The 19646-nt window shown below is 48.0% G+C and overlaps 1 protein-coding gene across 2 annotated transcripts in view; it reads right to left on the reverse strand.

Annotated features, from left to right (window-relative positions):
- LOC147435247 (SH3 domain-containing protein) overlaps window positions 1-19646 on the reverse strand; it is a 113480-nt gene that overhangs the window by 17277 nt on the left and 76557 nt on the right. For both annotated transcript variants that reach the window (XM_086488335.1, XM_086488334.1), the window contains 9 exons: window positions 5189-5463; window positions 4987-5088; window positions 2480-2656; window positions 2172-2360; window positions 1848-2086; window positions 1630-1776; window positions 1282-1483; window positions 1035-1163; window positions 825-962 (listed from right to left, as the gene is read on the reverse strand). In XM_086488335.1, coding sequence (XP_086344461.1) covers window positions 825-962; window positions 1035-1163; window positions 1282-1483; window positions 1630-1776; window positions 1848-2086; window positions 2172-2360; window positions 2480-2656; window positions 4987-5088; window positions 5189-5463 — 1598 coding nt within the window. The remainder of the gene's footprint in view (window positions 1-824; window positions 963-1034; window positions 1164-1281; window positions 1484-1629; window positions 1777-1847; window positions 2087-2171; window positions 2361-2479; window positions 2657-4986; window positions 5089-5188; window positions 5464-19646) is intronic.

Genomic DNA, 19646 nt, shown 5'->3' on the forward strand with positions numbered 1-19646 from the left:
GTGCCGCAATAAATGGCAAAGAAGGCAGTAATCTTTCTCCAGCTCTATCACAAGCTCTTGGAAGCTGTAATATATGCCACTCACTCTCCCTATAGGTATAGATGGACTGCATGCGTGTGTGAAGTTGCTCCGCTCACATTCCTCGTGATGAAATAAATGTTCCAGTGCCACTGCCCAGAGAGCTGGACTTTGGTGATGATTAAAACCTACTTAGTGTGCATGAGAATGAGGATGACAATTCCTAAACCAAGGAGGCCCCTTCCCATGATTGCCTTGATGAGTGCTCCGATGGTAATGGTGGTGTGCTAATGATGGTGGTATAGTGTTGTATAGGCTCTAGTGTCTACCCTCTATCCTCCAAGCTCCCTCCTGAGTTCTCTAGCCTCCACCCTCTACCTTATGTGTTTGGCCCTTGTGTCATCGCATTGCTCATGTCATGCCTTTTTTGGCTGTTGCTCCTTCCTAGTCACGTTAGTTTTTAATGGTGTATTCACATTTTCGACTTATAAACAGACTCCTCTCTCACATATTATGAATATAAGTCTCTTTAAAAACTATATTTTATTGTACCATACCCTTCCTCAAACTGTACATCTGTACCTGACAACTATAAAATCCGCATAGATCAATAAACAAATTAGATCATGGCATGCGCATACAATGCAACCACAAAACGGTAAACTAAGGCTACCTGTGCCAAAATACCATCATACAACACAATAAAGCCCACTTTGCCAATGGACGCCATTACCAACCATACCAGGTCCACAAAAGAATCCCCATTACTACACATTTTCATTTAAACACATAATTAACATGTTTACCCAGGGTGAGAAGCGGGATGCGCCTGAGCCTCCAAACAAGGATGGATAGCCCATCCCTCCGAAATGGGATGATGTAGTTGTGCTGTAAGATGCAACTGATTCGGGTGAGGATGACCCTGATGATTGCACCTCCGCATCCTGTAACACTTCATGTCAGAAAAGCCGAAAGATGCTTTCCTCGCATCAAGATGTATCCGGACTTTATCATACCTCCGTTTCAGAAGCTTCCAGTAACTGCTTTGCCCACATATCATCATAGCTGATAGATGTTCTAGGCAAAACATTCTCTTCTTCCACCTCCGGAGCATCTGTACCAGCTCCCACCAAGAATTCATTGACCTACATTGAAATGATTTGATCTTTAAACCCTCCTAAGTGTTCTTTTAACATCACAAAAAACATAGCTTGCCTACTTAAATCCTGCTCATTGATGAGCTCTTATTCAATAAAAATTCACCAGGTCAATTGCTGGCGCACTACCAGTCCATAATCCATCGCTTAAGCCTACAACAAGGGGCTCATTTTTCTCAATGTGTACAGGAGGATACTGAAGCTGGCTATTCAAAAGATCGGATATTCCCATCGCCACAGCTGGGTCATTCAGCCCGCTTGCAGCATCAATGCGGTGGCGATTGCGGTAGATGTTTATTAATGTCGCACTGCAAAAAAAGGTCATGTTATACATTAAGATGGTTTCTTCATTAGCCTTCATATTGAAACAAGCTTGTGGCAATGGGCAGTAATACAATCAATGGAGAAAGCATTTGAATGTGCCATGGCATATAATTTTTTATTCAGGCAATACCTTGTGGGTCCAAGAGGCAGATATTTTGCCCGGGGGACATAACAGAAAAGGGAGACCAGATCCAGAAGCCTTTCATGCGTCTCATAGAGCTTCCGGAGCTCATCATCTGACCATTCTTGCTTCTTGTTGTCATGGTTTCTCATGTCCCTAGATTCCACAAGGCATACCCTTCAGTGTCTTGTAATAAGGTCACACAACCAGGCTACTCACGATCTCACCTGACAAGTTCATCTTGGGCCCTGTACATTTCATCCAGTAGCCTAATCATTGGTGACAAGATTGAGCTGAGACCAGTTCCAGTTGCACCCTGGTCCTCCCCGTTACTAGCCATGTCAAGCATGCTTTTGCTTGACCCTCCTTGTGCCAATGCTTGCAACAGTTCATAGACTTGCATTCTATACGGTTCCCCAGACCTAATGGCAATCGTGATAAGAGCCTGGGCTGCAACTAATCTCACCTGTAGAAAGATGTCTTGCCTTAAAGATATAATGTAGCCACTACAACATGTGCTTGGTTTGGATACTCAAAAGATACAAGTTTACCTCCCAACTCCCTCCAAATGCACATCGTTCAAGTCGAGTCAAAGCACCAGCAAGGGTTGGATTCCTAGAGCTCGCTGCAGCTACCATCTTGTCAACATCAAGCATCATCAATGCCGTTCCAGGTGGTGTCACTGACTCCCAAGCATATTCAGATGCAGCATAGTTTGCATTCTCCCCCAAGAACCAAACCTTTCAGAATTTAAATTACAAATATTACAAAACCTATAATATTAAACCTTGGACACAAAAGTCTCAAACCCAATGAGAAAATAAAAAAAGGGACAAGCTTCATCCAAAAAAATTCATACCGCTGCTTGGACAAGCTTTTGTAATGCGAGTGCTGACTTTGGATCTGCTGCAGAGACTCTCTTATTGAAATGGTATGTTGGCATTGATGCAGGCTCTGGCGGTGGCAAGTCAAGAACAACGGTCACTGCCTCCAGAGCTGTATGCTTCCCACTAGGTCCACAACCCAGCAGACAAGTCTGAGCGAATTGAAGTCGTTAGTACCACGCAAAAGGACATAACTAATTGATGTCTTGCATTACCGGCCAATTCTTTGGAATGAACATAACTAGTGCAATGATTTCTCTGCTTTGAGTATCAGAAATTCCTCTTTAACTACATGAGTTTGAATATGGACAACCTTAAAAGAGGAGGAGACTGTTTAAAAAACTCCCATGAGAGACCTGAAGGGCCCCTAGGTTGCAAACATGTGAAGATAAAATATACACAGGCATAGGCACAAGTGCAGGCCCAGGCACATACACAGCCCTATATGGTATGTATTAACGCATGTATACACCAAGATGAATCCAAGCCAATCCCACATTCACCTTCAGAGAAACAGCAAGTTATAAACTTAGCAAAGTATCCATTAGGAAATATAGCCACAGCTCCATGATACATAGCACACACAAACTATATTTTGAATAAGTGAAACGCGTGCACAAAGGCATGAATCGCAGGATCATAAAGGAGATATCTGTGGGGTTTGCTTAAGCACAAACTTGAGGAGCTGCAGGGTTGTAGAAAGCGAAAGGAGTAATGCAGCAGGACCATGCTGAAGGGTGGCGAGCAATACAAGAGCAAAGACAAAGTATTCCCATTTACAAGCTGAAAAATGAGCTGATTATAGCAGTCCATGAGAGACAGGTTTTAGTTGTGATTGGAAAAACTGGTTCACGAAAAACAACAGAGGTTACACAATATCTAGCAGAAGTAGGGTACACAACAAAAGGAAAGATTGGATGCACACAACCTCGGCGATGTTTGTTGCCAAGAGGGTTACTGAAGAATTTGGTTGCAGCCTTGGTGAAGAGGTTGGTTATGCGATTAGGTTAGAGGATTGCACGGGGCCTGAGACAGTAACCAAAACTATGACAAAATTCAAATAGCAAGCTTCTGAGAGGCGTGCTTGTGGATAGCCAGCTCTCAACATATTCTGCTATAGTGCTTGCTGAAGCACATGAAAGAACAATAAACATTGATGCCCTCTGTTTGCGGCTGAAGGACCTAGCAAGGCGGTGAAACAAATTGCCTCTTATAGTCACCTCAGCTACACTTGATGCTGAGAAGTTTTCTAAATTCTAGGTACTTAAAACTTTTTCACTATTCCAGGAACATTTCCTGATAAGATTCTGTACGCAAAGCAACCAGAGAGTTACTATCTAGATGCTGCACTTAGTAACGTTATGCAGAGACATTTCGCTGAGCCAGAAGGCATATCCTTCTCTTTTCAACAAGACATGAAGAAATTGATACAGCATGCCAAACCTTGTATGAGAGGATGAAGGTCCCAATGTTCCAAACTGATTCTACTCCCAGTTTATAGTGCCCTTCCTAGTGAAATGCAAACAAGATTTTTGGCCCAGCACCACTAGGAACAAGGAACCAGTGGAGCAGGGCACGGATTCCGTTCCTTATTATTCTTCGAGAGAGACAATGCCAACTCTCCACCATACTTCTGTATGGCACTTTTGTACGTCTTGCACTATGTGGTCTGTAGTTTGTGTCATTTCCTTGTGTCATGATGAAAAGTTTAAATAGTCTCATGGTTTTCGTTGTAGCTTGTCAAAACATCATATTCGGCCTTACACACTTGGACGAGACACCTTCTTGCTTAACAGGTCACGAACCTACTTTCATTTGTGCATTTTGATATCACTTGCTGTAAATTATTTGAAGCACATGTTTTCTTCAATAGTAAATATTTGATGCCATGCTTTATATGTGTTTGATAGAGACAAATATTTATGTTGCCTCTATTATGTCCCGTGACAGGTTTTAAGATGATCTCAAGCCATGGAAGGCTAGGGTCCGAGCACAACAAGCTAGGACCAAGTTGTGACCAAATTGAAACTAGTTGAACGCCATACATTAGGTCCACAATGTGTGTAGATGGTTCCATGAGAGGGACCATGATGCTTTTGCTTAAACTCTAGATGTGGAAAGAATAGCAATTACAATGACAAGGACAATTTAACTTCTGCATTTTTTTATTTTTGACAAGGCCAACCAAGCGTATGACTAGATAGAACTCGTCCCACATTTTCTATGTTGAGCCTGTGTCAAGGTCCCTGGTTTCCTTCGAAAACCTCACACAACAGCTTCGTTCTTTCCATTTTCCCACATTAAGTCAAGCGAGCTTAGCAGAACAACAGCTCAGAAAAAACGCTGCATACTAAACTGAAGAAAAAATCCTAGGGGGGGCAGGTTTCTACAAAGCATAAATGAAACTGTAAACAAAGCCTTGCATTCAAGATTCCAAAAAGGCAAATTCTACAGATCTGTGATAAAGAGCTCCATGCATTACCTTCCAAAGAAGTTGCAAAACGTCTGAATCAATTTTTCCAGGAACTTTGGTGGCAAATAGTGTTGCTATCTCCAGAAGAATTACAGCCATGTCTGGAGTTGCCTGCAAACCAAACAAAAAAGCAAAAAAATCAGATATGCATAGCATGTACCTCCCAAGTTTTTTGCATGTTCAAGGGCAACTCTAGTTCGGCATAGTGAACCTTAAAGCGTGCATGAAGAATCAGAATTATTTCATTCAGTAAAGAGGCAGGCCAAGAAGGGTCCGAAAGCTCTCCAGCAATGATCGACTTTAATTCATCAAAAGATTCATATGGGCTTTGCAGCCAAATGAGTGCTTTGATGACTGCACCACGAACATAAACACACTCACAGGCTACAGTGGTTCGTACAGCCTCCTTCAGTGACGACAGCATGCTGCTTATAGTTTCTTTTCCACCAGATGTTGATGGGAAAGAAGCAACCTTGTTGCGTGGAGCTGCAAAGAACATGTCATAAGTGCTCCTATAAGCATGTTTACATATACAAACATCAGATAAAATAGAAAAATCTCAACACAGGTATATTAGTTAGAATGCAAACATGACAAAGATTTTAAGCCCTGAAATTAGTCCACTGTGCCCTATTCAGTATAGTTACCCTTAATATGATGTACACCTCAGTTTCTTAGCTGCTCTACTCTGTCAACAGAGGCAACAATAAATATCAATATAATAGACGCCTGAACTATTATGAGCTATTTGTTCATTAATTTGTAGGGATCTAAGCAACTTTGAAACAAAAGATGGGCTAGTCACCCACCTAAAGAATATCTTTAATTACTACAAGAATATCTTTAATTACTACGGAGAAATCCTATACAAGCACATGAACCGAGAGGTGGTGTACTCGATGGTCTTCAAGCCTTTGCTTCCTCATCTCAGAGTAAAACCCTAATCTCAAGAATCTTTGTTCTAACTCTGAATCCTCTTAATGTGCTTTTCTCGAGCAAAAGCTCTTGCCAGCTTCTGCCTATATTCCTTCGTGCAAGAGAGGACATGTTCAAACAAACAATCATGCTTGCTTAATGAATCCAAAAATGGAAAAAAACATCTACTGTAAGACTTGGAACTCAGAAAGCAACTTCTTGGACATAATTACCCTTTTCCTCCAATCCTACACACCAGAAAGGCGTATTCTCGGAACCCTTCTCCTAAATCAACCCCGTCTACAATGTCTATGGTCTGCCAACAGAGAAAAACAGAAACTTGTCGTGATGGAAACAATCCTTTGCGATGAAACTCTTCTACTCAATCGTGGCAGACTCGGGCACACTTGGGGCAACCATACAGAGCCTCGTGGACACATCATCACGGCTGAAGTCTGCAGCAATGTCTCCTCAGGAATTGGGGAGCCAGAATCTCATGCCAGAATGACAGAGAGGGGTTGCTTTTATAGGTGAGGGCAGTCTGCGAGGATATAGGAATGCACTTTTCTTGCAAAAATTGAAAGCTGCCATGGCACTTTTTCAACTGCCAACGTAGGGCTGATATGGGGCACCTCCTTTTTCTGTCGACAATAGAGGAAGGTCAAAGCGATTATAGGAAGAGAGAGAAGGACAAGGCGTTGGCAGCTTGGCTGCTTTCATGAGAGGTGCCCAAACTTAGGGCTGATGTCACGAGGACGTGGCAACTGCTCACCTTAGTTGCTGGTTTCTTTCCAATGACTTTTGTTTTATTTTTGAGACCCTCTTTTTGAAGTTGCAAATGGTCGGACATTGTATGGCCAATGTGAACTGTAGTTTCACTCGCAGACAGGAAGTTGGTCGGCACAAGAATTTGTGTAGTAAGAGGATGTCTAGGCTCAGTCCAAGGTCATGTAGCACTTAGCAAGTTGGTGGATACTAGGAAGTGAACTCAATAAAGGCAAAAAGTCAAGGTGGGATCACCAACAGAAAGTATCCGACAGGTGGGCCACATTGCACTTTTGGATGCGGTCCCAATGAGGGTAGATGGTCAGAAGACCAGTGGGAGCCCAACGGAAGCATCTCCTAAAAATTAGGGAACTGCTATTTAGGGCCGTGAAATGTGTTCGCGTCATTATCTTCGGAATGACAAGGGGAACATTTTACAATTCTACCGCGAAGTCAACTGGGCAATTGGTCGGGAGAATTTTTAGACGCGAACCCTGAAACAGGAAAATGTGTGTAATCGTGCCAAGTGGGACATTTTAATGCACTGTCCTCATGCATGAAGAGGTAGCGCTGAATTTTAAGCTGGGAGGCTCATTTTGCAAGAACTATCACAGGTTAAGAGCTACGGAATGCTTTCTTTCCACTCTATGTACAGTGTGGTGCTAGGAGTGATACCCTGCACACTACACACTGCTCTCTCTCTCCCCTACGTACAGTTATGTGATGCCCCACAAGAGGGCTCTTCAATTGACAAATGTACAATTGTGTGGGTTCATGCGCGATTACCCATCTTGCACAGGTATTGGATTAGCTAGTTGCTAATCCTGTAACAGACTTGGACACTCCAAGTCAAGAATCAATCACGACAGCACCAAATAACCACTTCAAAACAGTTCACAGTTCAATATAGATTTGCACTAGCACGGCGGAATTCCGTGCCTAGAGATATTGGCCCCAAAGACTGACGCCCCTTTCGTTAATTTTTTATGTATTAATCAGTGTTCAAAGTACAAGAGTGGTTCGGGTCTCACTCTCAGACTCTGCATCCAGATGCTCTGCAAAGTGGGAGCCCAAACCACAAATTTAATTTACAAGGGATACCAAAAGCAGAGCCCCAAAAGCTTCAGATCAAAAACCTAAAAATAAAAGCAAAGGCTCTTTTCCTCTCTCAAGCTGTCTTGAGCTTTGGAAAATAAAGCAAATATTCTCTCTTTCTGTCTCAATTTGCGTAGAGCCAAAAAGCAAACTGCCGTTTCTTGCACCGCTTTTTCCGGGCCCTCCCATATGGTGCCACGTCAGCATCTCTACGCATTTTTCGCGATTTCAGCCTTGCTGCCCTTTTAGGATTAGGGTTAGGGTTTCTGCTATTTTAGGGTTTTTGGCAGATTTTAAGGTTTGCAGGTTTTAGGGTTAGGGTTTTCACAATTAGGGTTTTTAGCAGCAGCTAGGGTTTCAGTTCTGGGCAGCCACGTCATCACTTTGTGACATACCCCCCTCTTGAAAGCATTGTAATCACCCTCAATTACGCCTGCAAAACAGACAAAGACCATAAACCGTCTTAGCAGACACTGACTGTTAGTACCTACGTACTAGGAACACAAATCTAGCACATGTACCAATCAACAGTCACATCACACGACATCACTGGACATCACATGACATTCAACATTCATTCGGATCTTAGACCATGATTTATCGGCAATGTAGCTAGCAATCGTATCTATATCCAGTCGGGACCTCATCGATGTCCGATTGACAAACCCCTATTGCAACCATGTCTATTCGAGATCCAGTAGACCAAAATGCTACAGTCATTTCATCTCTCAGTTCATGCACTTAGAAGAAGTCAAGAACAGATCAGTATCATAATCACGAATTCCATTTCATAAAGTCATACAGCAGAATACTGTCAGCTTTCAGTATCCCTGAAGCTCGAAGAGACATCAGTGACTCTAGTATCTAAATCAAGGCATCTGTTGACAAAGGAGCGGAGTAACTCGCCTCTTGTGCATCCCACTGCACCAGATCTCCGGTCAAGCTGAATTCTGGGTTCCATTTGGAGTAGACTATGCTAAACCAAAAGCCTCGAGGTAAAGTTTCACAATCTGAGGAGTATCTGCTAGGTCCTCCTCCATCCACTCGCATCCAACGCAGGATAGTTCTTGAACTTAACCAAGAACCGCCTTCGGACTTTACCTTTATTCTTCGTATCCTTATGTGCCAAAATCTGTTCAGGAACAAGGATCTCCTCGTTTTCTTCCACTACAGGTTGCTCATCAGGCTCCCCATCATCAGGCACATCACCTTTAAAAGGTTTCAAGAGACTCACATGAAATGCATTGTGAATCCTCCAAGTATCAGGCAGTTTCAATCGGAAGGAGACATCATTTATCTTTTCAGATATCTGGAAAGGTCCGTAGTATTGTATACTAAGGTTTGGAAAAAGTATCTCCTTTGGGCAGATGCTCGCTGCTGCTCCTGCGCGTTCCCTCCCCCCCCCCGCCTGCTCCTGCCTGCGCGCTGTCTGTCCACGCGCGCTGCTGAGCTTACGCCCAACTTGCGCGCAGCCCAGCCAGAGTGCAGCCCCGCCCGCTGCCCCCCCTGTTGTTCGCTGCCCGCTGCCTCGCCGCTCCAGCCCCTTATCCCCCCCCCCCCCTCCTCCGAAGGCCTCGTTTGAATTGCCTGGCAGTGGATTCTCAGTTGGTTTCTACTTGCCGAGCTCTCAAGCGTTGGCCTTCTCGTCCGCCCTTCTCCTTCAGAGCAGCAGACACTAATGGAGGCTCATGCTCCACCTCAGAGGGACTCCTCCGAAGCCCCCTCGCCCGACACCGCTGAGCCCACCATTCGACTTGCTCTCTCACCGACAGAGCAAGCGAGCCTAGCCGATGAGGTAGAGCGTCTGCAGGCGACCCTGGTCATTTGCAAGATTCTCGGCACCCGACCCAGCAGAGGAGAGCTGCGTGACCTTCTCCAGGCCCGCCTTCTCGCAGAGGTGGGCAAGATTTTGGATGTCCAGATCCTCGGACGGGGGTACTACCAGATCGAGTTCGAGACTTCCGAGATGGCCTCCAAGGTCATAGCTATGAGTCCACTGGCTATCCGAGCATCACGCGCCCACTTTCGACAGTGGCGACACGGTTTTGACCCGACTTCGGAAGTGCTCGTAGAGGACGCAGACATCCCCATCTCAGTCTGCTTTCCGGGTTTACGGAGGGAGTACCTTCCACTGCTCTCCAGGATTGGCTCCGCCATCGGGACTGTTCTGGAGACACCTCGTACGGCAGCATCAGTAGCTGCCAAGGCGGCCGCCATCCCTTCAGTTCGAGTTTTGGTCAGAGATACCCACACGCTCCCGAAGGTCATCCTTTTGCCTCGGGTGAGTGGGGGTTGGTTTAGGCAGAGTGTCGAGTACTCGGGTCTCCCGAACCAGTGCTTCATTTGCAGAAAGATGGGCCACCTAGCGAAGGCCTGTCCATGGAGGAGACCACGACCTGCACCTCAGCCTCAGCCCCAGCCTGCCAAGGCTAAGCCGCAGCCTCAGCCAGCGACACAGCGCACAGATTCTGAGCCACCCTCCGAGCCTGGGGCTCCAGCGGAGGAGGGGTGGCAGCAGGCCCGTGGCCGTCGACGCCAGGGGCCACAGCGACCGCCTAGCACTCAGAGTGGCCCTCAGGTGCCTACTCAGCAGCAGTGGGTTCCCACGGGGAACCGCTTTGGTCCTCTTGAGCAGGAGGAGCCTCCTACGCCAGCCTTCTCTTCCGTTTCACCCTCGCGAGCCCCTCCTCCTTCAGATTTCCCCTCTTCCTCCTCATCCCCTCCCCCGCCCTTTGCTCCCGCCCACTCCCCACCTCGCCCCCCTGTCCCCCCCCCCCCCCCCCCCCCCCCCCCCCCCCCCCCCCCCCCCCCCCCCCCAGCTCCTTCTCCCCCTCCTCCTGCTTCAGTACCACAGTCGACTCAGGAGACTGGTCCCTCGCCGGCGGCTAGGAGATCTCTTGGCAGCGCTTTTGCCATGAGTCGCCTAGCGAGAGAGGGTCAGCCCTTCTTGCGGCCCCCTTTGCAAATTCAGACATCTTCCCTTGCAGCTATCCCTCGTGGTCTGACGAGCATTGACCTCCGACGCCGCTGGGACTTCTTCGATTACGGATTCACTCGCTTTCTCGGCGATTCCGCAGCAGACCACGAGGCTGCCTGCTTCAGGGTCCACGCTCTGTTCCTCGTCGCTAGGGGGACAGAGGCCTTGGACTCAGCAGTTGGTTTCTCCTTTCCTCTCTGCGGTAGGACCGAGACAGAGTGGTCCCTCGACTCAGTGGTGGGATGGTTGCATACACAGGTTCTCGAGTTCTCTCACCACATGGGAGAACTTGGAGTTACAGATTTGCTGCAGACTTTGTGGCCACTGGCCAAGTTTGCGGTGACACCCCCAGACTCAGCAGGATGTAGGCACATTGTGTAGTACTTTTTTGCTGATACACAGTGTTTGCCTTGCTATGTATACATACATGAGGACTCATGGACAAAGGAGGTTGCTTTACGCTCGGCTCGCTCTGCTTGGGCTTGGGCCAGGCACTCACTACAGGCTCGCCTATCTAGAGGACGCTCGGATGCGGATTACTTCCCATCCAAGCCTGCCTCGAAGATAGCCCGTCTTGCTGCTGCTGCAGCATCTATTCTCTCTCGCTCCCCATGAGGATCGTCTCATGGAACATGCAGGGATTAGGTGGGCCCTAGTTTTAGCGACAGCGGGGCCGATTGCGGCAAGAGCTTCAGCGTTGCCTTGTGGGAGGAGAGATTGATCTCCTTATGCTTCAGGAGCACCATTTGTCTGAGAGCCGCATCCGGCGCTGTGGTCAGATTTTGCGTGGACGTTATGATACCTTTTGGTCAGCTGCTTTTGGACCTGGAGGCATCCAGGGTGGGGTATGTATGACTATTGCGGACTCATTGCAGCAGGCCATTGTGGGCAGAGGGATTATTGTGCCAGGCAGAGCTCAGTGGATTACTTTGCAGGTTCAGGGTGGCCTTGTGGGCTTCCTGAACATCTATGCGCCCAATGTGGCGAGTGCTCGTGCAGAGTTTTGGTCACAGATTGTTGAGTCTTTGCCACAGGTTGACCATTGGTGTGTAGGAGGGGACTTCAACATGTTGGAGGACCCTTCTGACAGGATCGGAGGCAGCCATGCTACTATGCATGGAGTCGAGTTAGCAGCTTGGGAGAGGTTGTGTATGACCTTGAGGGTCTCGGATACATGGCAACATTCTGGCTTTGTGAGGCCTCCAGAGAGTCTTGCCTTCTCTAGATCAGACCGCAAAGTAGGAGGAGTGAATCTATCGCGGATAGATCGCTTCTACACTAGTGACACTTCAGTGACTTGGGGATCAGTGGGCATCCTGGCAGGGACATCCTTCTCGGACCATGCACCAGTGATCCTCACAGTGGTAGACAGGCAGAGGAGTGGGAGCACGATGCTTCGCATCCCAGAGCGGGTCTTGTTGGACACAGCACTCAGAGAGAGGGTAGAGGCTCTTTGGACAGAGGGCATGGACAAACAGGCTCTACCGGCAGACAGAGTGGCCTTAGGCCTAGCTCAGCTTAGCCACTTTTTTCTCCAGGAGTCTTTGGCTCGACGGGCCGCAGCGAGAGAGGAGGAGCAGCGTCTCAGACGAGGCATTGCTTCACTACAGAGGATGAAGGAGCAGCATCCAGACAGTCCATGGTTGGAGGAGCAGTTACAGCAGGCTCGACAGGAGCTTGCTTGCACAGAGGAGAGGCGCCATGAGTTTGCCTTTCACCGACAGGCATCTCAATGGACTCAGGTAGGTGACAGAGTGACAGGTGCCTTTTTTGAGACAGTAGGACCTCGGCACTCGCATGCCAAGGTCACTCAGCTGAGGAGACCCGATGGGTCAGTTGCTTGTGAGCCTGAGGATATGCGTGCAGTTGCTACTGACTTTTACCATGAGCTACTGACGGCTGAGCCCCAGTCAGAGAGACAGGATGCATGCAGGGAGCAGGTTTGGGCGCAGATGCCTTGTCTTGTGACTGAGGAGATGCGCCAGAGGCTGGAGATACCTCTTCAGCTTGAGGAGCTGCACACGGCTCTTAGGGCCCTTCCTTGTGGTAGTTGTCCAGGTGAGGATGGGCTGACTCCCAGCTTCTTCTTGGAGTACTGGGACTTGCGTGGCCCAGATCTTTGTAGTGCCTTTCAGTACATTCTGCACACAGGAGTGATGCCGAATAGCATGAGTGAGGGCCTGATTTACCTCATTCCAAAGGAGGGTGGCTCCTTGGATGAGATTCGACAGTGGCACCCCATCACCATCCTCAACTCAGCCTACAAAATTCTTGCCAAGGCTCTGAGTTTGAGGATTCAGCCACTTTTGGAGAGCCTTATACATGGGACTCAGATAGGTTTTGTCAAGGAACGCAATATCCTTGACAACATCTTCACTTTCTGGGAGGCTTCTGCCCTGGCACGTCTCCGTGGGAAGGACCTTGTGATTCTTCTTCTCGATTTTGAGAAGGCATACGACAGAGTTGACTGGGACTTTCTAGAGGGCACGCTTCGCAGGATGGGCTTTTCAGATGCTTGGATCAAAGGGGTGTCGGCTTTGTACAGACAGGCTCACAGTCAGGTGCTTTTGGCAGGAGGTAGAGGTGAGCGCTTCATGCTCACACGATCGGTCAGACAGGGTTGTCCTCTTGCCCCCTTTCTCTTTCTGTTCTATGCGGAGGCGATGAGCAGATTTTTGGCGTCACAGCAGGTTGGTTTGAGGGGCTTAGCACTCCCGATACGAGGAGATGAGCTTCTGGACGCTGAGTTTGCCGACGACTCAGCCTTGTACTTAGAGGGCCAGGAGGCCAATTTACACAGGTGTGGGCAGGCTCTTGAGACCTTCTGCTGTGCATCGGGTGCATTGATCAACTAGAGAAAGACAGTGGCTTTCTCGGTTGGCAGTGCTCCTGTGCCAGAGTGGATGCCAGGAGAGGGTTTCAGGTGGATTCCCCCAGGGACTGCAGTTCGATACTTGGGTTGTCAGGTTGGTTTGGATTTGTCCCCCGAGCAGCAGATTGCTCCTCTTCTCCTGTCCATCAGGAGAAAGCTGTTCCACTGGAGCTCAGCACGACTTTCGCTGGCTGGTAGAGTAGTAGTTGCCAACCAGGTGTTGTTGGCAACTATGTGGTACATCATTTCTTGCTGGATCTTCTCGAGTTCTTGTATCAGCCAGGTAGAGAGGCTGATCAGGAACTTCCTTTGGTCAGGTCGCGACACTCAGGTTGCCCGAGCCAAGGTGGCTTGGTCGGTCATCACACTTCCTTGTTCTCAGGGAGGGCTTGGGATCATTGATCAAGCACAACAGAGCAGAGCCCTTCTTGGGAAGTTCGTCGTCAGAGGACTTCTTCCAGGCGAGGAGCCCTGGAAAGAGTTCTTGCTGCAGAGGCTTCGTGCCAGGGTGCCTCAGTAAGGAGGCCCTTGGCAACCTTCGACCAGATGGATCTTTACAGAGTTGCGCCGAGTTGGTTTGAGCAGGAGACTGGAGGACCGGTTCGCTGTGAGTTTGCTTCGCTCTTGGGAGCTCTTACGGCGTGGCCTAGAGCAGAGACAACCGACATGCACGGAGGAGCGCCTACGACATCCCCTCGTCTGGAACCCCATGGTTAGTACTCAGAGAGGCCACCTGGTTGGGAGTAGGCCTCATGTTTCATGGGGTCCCATGGCAGCAGGTCCAGCGCGCTCTCTAGGTGACTGGCTAGAGTTCACAGGTTTGTCAGAGGAGGTGCAGGGTGTCTAGCTACAGGGCATGAGAGGGGTTCAGAGCATGTATCAGGACATCTCAGAGTCAGTTCCAGCTGAGTGGCTCACGCCTCTCGAGCCAGTAGCACCCCGATGGATGGGAGCCTTCACACGACTGGAGGTTCTCATCTCAGTCAGGGCTTGTTCAGAGACTGTCCCAGCCCTGTTCTTTGAGCTTCAGGGTGGGAGACGATTACAGCGAGTTACAGTAGAGGCCCCGCAGGTAGCAGAGTGTTGTTTCCAGAGGATCCGAGTTGTGGGCATCTGTGGGAGGACTTGCGTCATAGACCCTGACCCAGCAGCTCTCTAGACAGGACACTGGAGGCTATGGGCTTGGGAGTGTTTTCCACTGGCACGAGTACGGTGGGATCCTGGTGAGTGGCTATGGAGGGACCCCTTCTCTTCTGCAGACCCCCTTGGAGTCCCTTTCTTTCAGTACACTGTTCGGCTTGGACGTCATATACTTGCAGCGCAGAGAGAGGCCCGCCCCGCTGCAGCACGTCATTGGCAGGAGGAGGGTCTCACAGTTGAGTTGTTGGCACCTTTTTGGCAGAGGCTATGGGACTCCAGACAGCCGAGGCGCGTCACTTTGTTACAGTGGTTGGTTGCACACAGAGCCACAGCAGTAGGGAGCGGAGCTGGCTTGTGCATAGTGGTCTCTCGGCCGCATGTACAGCCTGTGACCAATTGGTGGAGAGTCAGCGACACTGTCTTTGGGACTGTCCTTCGGCCCAGCAGGTGTGGCTACGAGTTCTTCGGCTGATGCCTGCCCTCTCCGCGGCTTGACAATACACTTGGGGGGCAGCGGCTTGGTCCACTCTCACGAGCCCGGCACTACAGTTTGAGCTATCTTCCACCAGCTGGATGATAGTGATACAGGGGGGGCGACCTGCACTCCAGCCTGCTACAGACCTTACTCCACAGGAGTGGTGCAGTGAGAGAGAGGAGTGCTGGGAGCTCATCAGCGGCCTAGCTCTCTGGTTCATCTGGCGGGCCCGTTGTTTCCACATCTTTGAGGCTCGCCCTGTGCCACCAGCAGAGACTGTTCGTGACTTTTGGCTAGAGCTGATCTATACTCTCAGAGGACGGCTAGAGGGACTACAGGGCAGCTCCGACCGCATGCGGGAGCGCCGCGAGGCTTTCCTTCGACTCTGGTGCCCTAGGCCTTTCTACACCATGGTCCAGGGGGTGCTCAGATGGCACTACTGTCCACCTGTGTGGCTCTTCCCTCCTCCCATTTCTTGATCTAGCCCCATTGTATATATGCTGTTTTTTTCATTGGGAGAGTCTCCCCATCATGCTTGTTGTAGCCCTCTCTTGCAGAGGTGGATGTAGCCCTATGGGCAGTTTTCATTAACTAATAGAAGGATCTTTTTCTTGGGGGGAAAAAAAAAAGTCTCTCCTTTCTCTTTTTCTTTCTCAGGCGTGCCTTCTCAAAACGTAAGAGCACCCAATCATCCTCCTTCAATTTCAAGTCGCGACGATGACGATCCACTGCCTTTTTCTGTCGTTCTTGACATTTCTGAAAAGTCTCGCGAACCTTGGCAAAAGTCGTATCTAAGTCTCGCGTATATTCATCCGCTTCAAAAATCTTATCTTTCGAGCTTAGGAAGGGCGGAACCGTCGTAGCACCTTCAACAATCTCAATGGCGCCTTCCCCGTAGAAAAGTGTATCGTGTTATTGTAGGCAATTCCACCAAAGGTAGGTACTTTTCCCATTGAGTCTTCTGATCCGAGATATAAGACTTCAATAAATCTAAAACCACTAAATTGGCAATCTCAGATTGCCCGTCAATCTGCGGGTGCAACGATGACGACAACTGCAACCGCGTGCCAATGTTCTCTCAAATTGCCTTCCAAAACAAATCGCATGGATAACCGCCAAAAGCTCTTTCTCATAAATCTGAGCTGTCATCTCCGGCCTTGAGAACAATCGGCTCTCGTAAGCAATGACATGGCCTTCTTGCATTAAGACCGCACCCTGACTATGACCACAAGCATCACAATACACTTCAAATGACTTCTGCAAGTCCGGCAAAGTCAAAACTGGTCCCGTAGTCAATTTTTCTTTCAATGTCTGAAAGGCAGTCACCTCTGTGGGTCCCCACGAGAAAGGAACTCCATTCTGTGTCAAGATATGCATAGGGGAAGCAACCTTTGCAAACTTTCAGATGAACCGCCTATAGTACGAACACAGTCCCAAGAAGCTTCTAACTTCATGGACATTCTTCAAATCGCCAATCGCGGATAGTCTCTATCTTGGCCGGATCCATTTGCACTCCTGCTACTGAGACAATGTGTCCCAAAAAGTGCATCTCTGGTAGGAAAAATTCACTTTTCTTTGCATTAATCACTAACTTGTGATCTCGTAATTCCTGAAAGACTTGAAGCAGATGATCTCTGTGTTCTGCCTCATTCTTGGAGAAAACAATGATATCGTCAAAGAACGTGCCAACAAATAGCATGTACTCTCGAAAAATCCTGTCCATCATCCGGTTAAATGTCGCAGGAGCATTGGTTAAGCCAAAAGGCATCACCAAAAACTCAAATAACCCAAAAGTCATTCGAAAAGCTGTCTTGTAGACGTCTCCCAACGCGATTCTGATCTGATGATATCAACTCTTCAAATCAATCCTCCTAAAGCACGAGGATCCCTGTAATCTATTGAGTATATCATCTATCCTAGGAATCGGAAATTTGTTCTTGATGGTGATTTTGTTGAGATCTCTATAATCAATGCACATTCTCCAAGATCCCTCTTTCTTCAAAACCAACAACATTGAAGAGCAATACGGTGAAGTACCAGGCTAGACAAGACCCTTTTCCAAGAGGTCTTTCACTTCGTTCATAATCTCTTCATTCTGTGCTCGGCTACACGGTAAGGTGGCCGGCTCGATGGTGTGCTTCCAGGTATCAGATCAATGGTATGATCTTCAGGACGAGCAGGTCTCGCCTGGTAGGCCCTCTGAGAAGCAATCGACGTGAGAGTGGAGAAAATCTTGGCGTTCTTTATCAAGTTTAGACATATTTGTCATATCCTTATCATTCAATTCTTTAATGAAAATCGAGTAAACAAACAGACTAGATTTCATTAATTTAGAAATGGCCGAAGCCGATACAATAGGGACAGACTCGCCCTTCAATTTAATATCAAGTACAATGGTTCTGCCCTTCTCTGTAGTCAATGTCGCTTTCCTCGCCCGATAATCGACCACGGCGTTGTTCTTATGGTACAAGCGAATCCCTAAGAGAACATCACAACCTTCCAAAGGCATTATAAAAAAGTCCTCATGCGCCAAATACCCCTGACAATGCAACCGAAGTTTGCCAATGACAGGTGTAATGGCTACGTCCTTGTCGGGTGCCGCTAGAACTGTCTCCGCAAGTAGTCCCATCCGATCGAGAGAGATCTCGAGCCGCGCCGCCAATTCTGGTGAAATGAAGTTGGCCTTGGCTCCTCCATCAAAGAAGATCAGGGCCTCTTGGTCTTTCACTTTGCCCCAAGCACGGCAAAGTTTTGTACTTTCGTCCATGGTGTTAGGATCGGTACCCACACAATGTGGAACCGGTCCTGTTTTCATCTTGCCTTTTCTTCCACGTTCCTCAGCTGCTCTCGAGCTCTCGGGCCTATCGTCGTCCTTGTCATTTTGTTCTTTCTGTGCCTTTTTAGGGCGCTTCGCGGAGATATGTCCATGTCCTCCGCATCCAAAGCACTTCCCCTCTCTGATGAAGCGAGCTCTCTCCTGAGGAGTAATCTTGGGTCGTGCATCCTTCTTCTCTGGGTTGCTCTTTCTCTTTCTACTTTCATTCGCTGAAGTTTGTTCAGCTCGTTCTGTCATGACCTCATCGGTGGGGTGGGTCAGACTGCCAGAGTGAATGGCAAAGCCCCGTTTCGCATGACTCATCAACTCCTGAATAGAAGCTGACTTCTGTTTCAAGCAGTGATCTCGGATCTCTGTAAGTAGACCCAAGGTAAACCGCTCAATCCGTTCTTTGAACGAGATCTTCTAGAATGAAGAGGCGGATAGAAAAGAGGTCCAGAATCTCTCGCAATAAGCATCCACTGTATCTCTCTTGGTCATCTGAAGATGGTTCCAAGCAGCTCGTTTATCGCGTTCATACTCTTGCGTCAGCCAAGAAGAAATAAAAAGCTTCTTAAATTTCAGTCATTTAACTGGCACAGTCTTGTTTAAAAGAAGCGTGGACCACCAAGTTCGAGCATTCCCCTTAAAATAAGAGGCAGCTCTCCGAATCTTGGAGTGCTCTGAGTAGCATCCTCCCGTGAAAGCGATGTCAAACTGCTGTATAAAAGACAAAGCCTTCGAAGCATCTTTGTATCCTGAAAAAGTGTCAAATTTGATCGACAGTCCACCTTCCTTAAACTCTCGGACTTTCTTGCTTTTATCTTCCAGAAAGTCATACTGGTTGGCTGTATAAAAATTCTTCTTGTTCGCATAAAAATTGCCGTCATTAGAGTCTGAACTGTCTATAGACGAGTCCTCTGTAGAACTGTCACTCACTAGGCGAGATTTAGACTTCTTTACCTTTTTCTTGCCCTTTCCGAAGCGTTGTTTCTTGCTTCGCTTTTTGTCTTCTCTATCTTCTTCGCTCAAATCTGAAGAGCTAGAAGAACTGTCAGAAGAAAAAGAAGAAGAAGAATTGGGTACTCCTTCAAATCGAACACGCTTCTTCTGTTTCTTTGCCTTATCAAATGTCGACTAACAACCCAAATAACCCGAAAGTCGGTGCCTTTCTTCTGCTTTTTGCCATGCTTTTTAGCTTTGTTCTGCGCTTCAAAAAGCTGAGCAATCCGTGCTTCAACCACCTCTTCTAATTTCTTCTCTGAATATTGCTTGTGAGCAGAAGGTTTCTTGAGAGCGGGTTTCGGGGGTGGTGTTGTGGTTTTCTTCCACTGCTCGTGCACTTCCTAAAAAGAAGTCTCGCTCATATATTTTGCTAATTTTGGGTCCTTCGCAAAACTGAGCATCATCTTTGTTGCATCACCGATCAATTAACGACGCTTCATCTCTCGTTGCTCCGCCTAAGTAGGTCGAGGCGAGCCATACTCTCTGCTGGACTCTTAGTTGTGATCCTTGCCCGCATCTCCCGATGCAGAGGGATTTGACTGATCCTTGCGTGAAGCCATAGGTGCCACGGAAAAAGAAATTGGGATCGGATTTCCTGTAGAAGAGAAAT

This window comes from Adiantum capillus-veneris, chromosome 18 (assembly GCF_014529385.1).
Source record: "Adiantum capillus-veneris isolate H3 chromosome 18, ASM1452938v2, whole genome shotgun sequence".
Taxonomy (NCBI): domain Eukaryota; kingdom Viridiplantae; phylum Streptophyta; class Polypodiopsida; order Polypodiales; family Pteridaceae; genus Adiantum; species Adiantum capillus-veneris.